General features: G+C 32.4%; 1 protein-coding gene across 1 annotated transcript; it reads right to left on the bottom strand.

Moving 5' to 3' along the window:
• Window positions 1-2,495: 2,495 nt before the first annotated feature.
• LOC118043898 (pectinesterase PPME1-like) lies at window positions 2,496-4,703 on the bottom strand. The gene is made up of 4 exons (XM_073409876.1): window positions 4,165-4,703; window positions 3,846-4,052; window positions 3,046-3,292; window positions 2,496-2,665 (listed from the first exon to the last, which is right to left on the bottom strand). The coding sequence occupies exons 1-4, from the start codon at window positions 4,651-4,653 to the stop codon at window positions 2,496-2,498; spliced, it is 1,113 nt and encodes a 370-aa protein (XP_073265977.1). The 5' UTR covers window positions 4,654-4,703.
• Window positions 4,704-6,911: the final 2,208 nt, after the last annotated feature.

Genomic DNA, 6,911 nt, shown 5'->3' with positions numbered 1-6,911 from the left:
TACAGCTCAAAATGAAATTCCAAATATCATAAAGAGAAAGTTATCATCCAGTCCCTTTTCTCCATAAAGCACAAAACTCATGGTTTAAAAATACGCCATGAGACCTTGATAACAAAAGTTCACAATCTTCATTTTCTACTGCATATATATTTTTAAAGCATCTTTCTCTAGAATATTATTGTATTTTTTTCGCTCTAAAAAGATAGTTATTTAAGAATCGAAAAGTCTCACCTCCACCTTCACTAAAGGAGACCTTTTAGAGGTACTAGCTGCTAGCCATCTTGACTTATATAGCACCTAACACAAGTTATGAAACACTTTGGCTATGGAAAATGAATGAAATTGTTGGGACAAATTCATTAATTGATTATCCAACCCAGGAGCCTTATTTCAAGGACACTTGGGATTTTTAGGAACTAGGGGTGTGCAAAAAAAAACCAGAAAACCGAGAAAACCGAGAAAACCGAAAAAAAATTAACCGAAAAAACCGAACCGAAAAAAAAAACTGATTAAACCGATTAGAATAGTTAGGAAAAATCCCGGTTCGGTTCGGTTTTCGGTTTTACAATGCAGGAACCGGTTAAACCGGACCGAACCGAACCGGTTCAAAAAAAAGCATTATAAATAGAAAAAATTATCCCCCCTCACTTTTTTCTTTCCAACCCTAGCCGCAGCCCCCCTCACTTATTCTCTCCATCTCCCTCCCAGCAGCCCCCCCTCCCCCTCTCCCTCTTTCTCTCCCTCTAGGGCCTCTACCTCCCAGCAGCCCCTCTCACCTCTTTAATTTGTTTTTTCCATTGATATACATGGCCATGTCATCGTTGCTTTCCTGCTTTTCTTTCTCTGCTACTTTTCATTTCCTGGCTATCTTCTTGTTTACTAATTATACAAGTTGCAAGAATTTTTGAGGGGTTTAGTTTGTTAAATGAAGACCCCTTGAGAGAGTGAGAGGACATCATATGCTAGATGTTCTTCTTTTGAAAGATGCGTGGGAGCCCTTGGATCCTTCCATTTCAATATCCATTGTTATGATCAAGGCATGAGAAAAATTATAACTGTTGAACAACCTGTTTTTATGGCTTCAAAGCGTTGAAACTTGAAATTCGTTTGCATATAGGTTTTCTCGGTTTTTTGAAATAAAAAACCGAACCGGACCGGACCGAAACCGATCGGTTTGACTCGGTTTCGGTTCGGTTTCGGTTTTTTTTTCAAAAAAAAAAAAGAACCGGTTTGGTTGTTTTTTTCAGTTCAAAACCGAACCGAACCGAAAATGCTCACCCCTATTTAGGACATCATTATTGATATTTGTTATTAGTTGTTGATTTGGACAAGTACAACTACAAGAAGCTGCTGGACTGCTAATGTTTGTGTTGGGAGAGGCCTGATTGTTGTTTTATTGTCTTATATTACATCTAGTTGTTGCTCTAAAAAAAGGAAACCTACTACATTATTTTCAGGGTTTTTTTACTTTGAAAATCTATTGTTGTTGGTGGGTTGATCGATATTGTTGTGTGTTTACTATTGCGTGTTTGGTGCTAGTTTGTTTTATTGCTGTTAAAAATTTAATGTTGTGTTTATTTACTGTCAAAGGGATAAAGGCTGCAACATTTTTCTCTCTTAATTATTAACCTGAGATCTAATACCAATTGCTGAAAACTAAACACACAAGTATTTAGAACATCCCAATCTTTATTGATTAATTCACACACTTGTCAACACGCTCATAATTGCTAAATATTTTTTGCCCTTATATTTATTAAAAGATTAGTCCTCTAACTATTATAATCTAATTAAGTAATTCAAAGATTTATTTAATGGTATTTGAATTGTTCACATAATATATATTTCTTGCTGCGGTGGTTTTTGGTCTTTGGAATGCTCTTTTTCCCAATTTTTGATTTATTACTGAAAAGCTTAGTAAATACACTCCTGGCTGTTTTCATTCCTTCCCACCATTTCTCTTTTGATTTTGCGCAATTTGTTTCATTGCCATGATACATGCAAAATATACTTTTTCTATTTTTGTTATCCTCTTGCCTACGTCCTTTATCCAAGGTAGGTTGTTTTATGCCTTTGTTTGCTTTGCTTTATGACCTCAAGCGGACATGCAAAATACTGGGTCAAGGGCTTTTGTTTCTTGATACAATTTTGGTCTAAAAGTAGCATCGATTTATGTTTTTAAAGAACAAGGCATATTGTATAATGAGTTTATTGATTTTTTGAAACAATTTTCTCAACGTTGTTGTTGTAGTCAATTTAGTCTTTAAGCCTCGCGTTCCTTTTTGTCAATTAATAAATATGTATATATGGTATTCGTAAAAACAAGAAGAAAAAAAAGATATTTGTCGATTAATATATGGCGATCTAGATACATGTCGACGAGAGAATCCAATTTCCTTCATTTGGTTTCTCTGCAAATTGATTTATTTTTTTCACAAGATAGATGTTACTACTCTATATGCCTAAGGATAATGATATTTGGTTAATATCAAAAATTAACTTGGAGGATGTAGCAGCCATTTGGAACCTTCAATGAAGCCAAGAGAAATGAAGGGTGCTACTTGACCAGGGGTTAGCTGCTTGCTTGCTTTAGCACGGGCTGCGGGGTTAGCTCCTACCCCGTTGCACTTGTATTCTCCAAATAAAGCAGTCCTGAAAGCAATGGCTCGGATATATATTAAGAAAACATTCAATCCCTAACTCTTAAAAAAATGTAAGCTTAATTTCATCGAAATAATTAGAGGTCCATATCTTTCGTTCATTAAAAATAATAAACAAGCTTGAAATTAATTAAATTAAATATCATTAAATGAATATTTAGTTAATATCTCGTGATAGAAAAGACGGTAACAATAAAGATAGAGATAACATGTTCAATTTTAAAATGATAAAAATTCAGTTTAATATTATTTTTTAAGCATTTATTTTACGTTTTTATCTTCAACTTTCTAACCAAACAAGATTATTTTTTTATATATTCCTTGAAACACTGAAGAAAACACAATCTAAAAATAATTATAAATAGAAGATGGATTAAATACTTACTGGTCTCGTTCAGGTGCAAATTATTGGACCATCCCTCGGGATTGACAACACTACTCATGGTAGTGTATGAGAACACTACTCGTGGCCTTTGCTGCCATGCTCGTCCCAAATACGCCTTCTTGGTGCCAATGCCATCTACTTTACAATGCACGAACGAAAATCCAGTATTTTCCGCCTTCGTTGTTTTCTTGCTTGGGCAGTGATGAAAATTCCCCTTTTCATCACCAATCACATGTAGCTTTGTTCCCTGCATTTAATTCGATATTCAATATATTACACCACATTTATGCACATCAATTGCTTGATGATCCAAGTCACTAGTTAGAAGGACCATTTAAAGGATTGATGAGTTTACACGGTCTATATAGTTTTTTTCTTAAGAAATAATATTGTTTTTGACATTTAAAAAAAATCAAAATAATGTTTTTTTGTATAAAAATAAAATATTATTAACCATTTTACAAATTAACAAACCGAGTCACTCAAACTTGACCAGGTCAACTCCCCAGGCAATTCAAAAGCAAGTCAACTCTCCAGAAAAAAAATATATCTTTTTGACAATTTTATTTTTAAAACATCAAAACAATATCTTTTTGAATAAAAGAATATTTATCGAGTCAATAGCTGACTCATCGAGTCATTCAAGTTTAACCGGGTCAACTCTCTATGCTATTCGAAAGCAAACTAAGACCTCCCCGACTGGCGGGTCATGGTTTAATAACTATTATCCATGCATAGTATGTAAGACAATCATTTTTTAAATAGAATTTGAGTAGGAGAGTTAATATTTTAAGGGTTACCAAATACAAGGACTTTCCACTTCCAAAAATGTAATCAACGGTGCCTTCAATATAACAATCCTTGAAGAGATGCCGTCCCTTGTCATCACACAATGTGTCTTGAAATCCAAGAAATCTGCAGTTATAGAAAGCAGACTTGTCGCCAGCAATCCTCAGAGCAACTGCTTGTTCTCCTTTCAATTGCCCCTTTGGCATCGGAGCAGAATTCTGTTCCAACAATTCCATAGAAAAGAAAAGGCAACATATAATAACCTTAAAAGAGAGAAGAATTAGTGAAAAGAAATGGAAATTGATAATATTTTATGAAACATGAACACACCTTAAAAATGACATTAGCAGCTACAAAGTAATCAGCCTCAGCTTCCAAGGTAGCACTGTAAACAGTTCCATATTTTCTTGCCGTGCCATCAAATGACAAGGTTGGCATGTTACCAGGTGATCCCAAGAATGTAACGAAAGGTTTTCCACGTTCAATTTTGAGCTTTTCAATGTACTCTCCAGGTCCAATATGCACAATCACTCGTTGTTTATTCCCTGTTGGAATGCTGTTAATGGCTTCCTTCAAGGTTTTGAATTCTCCACTCCCATCTTTTCGAACCTTGATGGTTCTTGGTTTGGCTTCTGCCGCCGTGAGGGCAGGGTCTATGGTGCCCTTACGCTCTGCCAGGGGCCTGACATTGTCTTGGAACCATTTGTTTAGGCTCGATGGATCGGCAGGTATCGGACTTTTATCATCGGAACTAACGGTGGTGGACACAAGAATGATTGCTGTGATGGCACACTGAATAGCTGCAATGCAAGTACCCATCTTTTTCTTCTGTTTTTCTTTTCTTTTCTTTTTTTCTGGTGAAATATTTTCGTGGAATAAGATTGGAATTTATAGGCTGATCACTAGTAAGAGAGGCTTAAAATACTTGGGATTAAGAGAGCTCTTCGCATAATTCCCTCTATTTTAAATTGCTGGTTACCTCACAACCACTTGATATACATGTAGCAATACGATAGAATAGCATCTTCTCCTTCTTCTTTCCTTCCTTCTTTCCTTTTCGAACATAGCCAAAGATAGCTATTTCTCCACTGGCCAAACTATGATGGAACTACATTTTTGTATACTTCTGTTCATCATCTAGCGTCAAATTTAATTTATTTTGCTAGAATAATATTCTTTTCCGTACGATATTTTCTTGTTGCAAAATCATTATATAATACTAAATTTTAACATCATATTCTATTCTTGTTTTAATTTTTTTATATGTCTTGTTATATGGTTATATAAACTCTCCATGAGTTGTATGTAAAATATATATTAAATTGTCAAAAACTTGCATTTTTTTTCTATTCTAAATTTCTACTCATACAATCATAACACGCTCTTTCAATATCTCAATACATCGAAAGATATATTATATAAAAAAAAGAAACAAAGGGGGGGTTACCTCCAATAGTAAAATTATTGATTATATATATATATATATAATATATAAACAAAATGCTAATTTCACTACTATTGTGGTGACTAGGGATCTATATCTATGAGTACAGTGAATCTCTCCATTTTAGCTTCTTCTTTCTTTTTTTATTCTAATTCTTGTAAACTTATTCCTCTTCCCAAGTTTTTCATAATACCATTTCACATGTATAATATAATATTTTCTCATTGCATGTATTTCCCAAAACTTTTAGCATACACTTATATTTTCAATTTAACCCAATCTATGACCCTGTTATTGTTTTTTAGGCTAAAAAAATGATAAGCTAATTATATTATTTTGTTAGCTCAGATAAAGTATTGTATTAAGATAAAAAAGAAAAACCCAATTAAAGGAGTTTTATTTTGAAGAACCCAATATCTTATATATATAAACTATTAACAAAATCTAAAACATTTTGGGAAAACATTGCTGACTACGAGTGAAAACAATTTTCACTAAAACAGTGGAATTAATTATTTTGGTTTTATCATAAAAAATCAAAGAACTAGTTGTTGGGGGCAACAAGGTCTTTGGAAGAACCGCAATGAGCTCTTCCTTTTAAGATGTGCTTTTTCTTGCGGCCATGTTTTTCTTCTCCTCTTACTTTTTTCTCTCATCTCATTGAAAATCATGTTGGTCATGCAAAATTTCAGAGTTGTCCTTTTTTTTTTATTGAGAAATCCTTATTTTTTTATTTTTTTTATTCATGGCCTTTTTGTAAGATTTTGATTTGTTTTTAATTTCATCATTCAGTCTTCATTTGTTATGCTGTTTTTTCTAATTTTGTCCTCATTTTTTAAATTAATTTCTTAGTCCTTTTTTTTAAATTGATTTCTCTTTTCAATTTCACCCTTCAAACAAAAATTTATTTTTGTATTTCATTTCAATTTTGATCCTCATTCTTTAGATTGTTTTTGTTTCCTTTTGTTAATTTAATTTTTTGTTATAATTTAACCTTTTAATAAAAAATTGGAGTTTTTAAAATCTAAATTTTGATCCTCGTTCTTTTATTTGCTTTTTTTTTTTTGGATCTCTGTGTAACTAAAATATATTTTTTCAATCTTAGCCTTTAACGTTTGATTGGTTGTAAATTGATTTGTTTTCTTACCCAATTTCTTCCTTTTATATCTAATGGGTTGAGAATTAAGCTACATAGTTTATCTTTTTTTGAAAAAAATATTTTTTTTCTCAGGTTATCATGATTTTTAAAACAAATTTAGACTATCTGTTGTTACCTATTTTTTCTGATCTAATTAAAATAAAATAAACTTATTTGACTTAGTTGGATCTATGACCTGTGTTGCATAATTTTCTTCTCGTTTTAAAACGTGTTTGTGGCACTTGAACATTATTTCTTACGCCAAAAAACATTATGGCCCTGCGGCATAATGCAGATCCATAAGTAGTATAATCTATATGTAACAATGATCTTGTTGGTAATAAATTATTATGTCAATTTTTTTATATTTATATTAACAACATGCAAATGTGAATTCACTAGCATAATTAATAAAATCATAAATGTATATAGGAGATTGTATTTAAACTTAGCATACATATAAAAACATAGTCGATCGATCATCATTTGTTATGG

Source organism: Populus alba, chromosome 6 (assembly GCF_005239225.2).
Source record: "Populus alba chromosome 6, ASM523922v2, whole genome shotgun sequence".
Classification (NCBI taxonomy): Eukaryota; Viridiplantae; Streptophyta; class Magnoliopsida; order Malpighiales; family Salicaceae; genus Populus; species Populus alba.
Note: the sequence above shows the minus strand (reverse complement) of the source record. Positions and strands in the feature narration are given on the sequence as shown.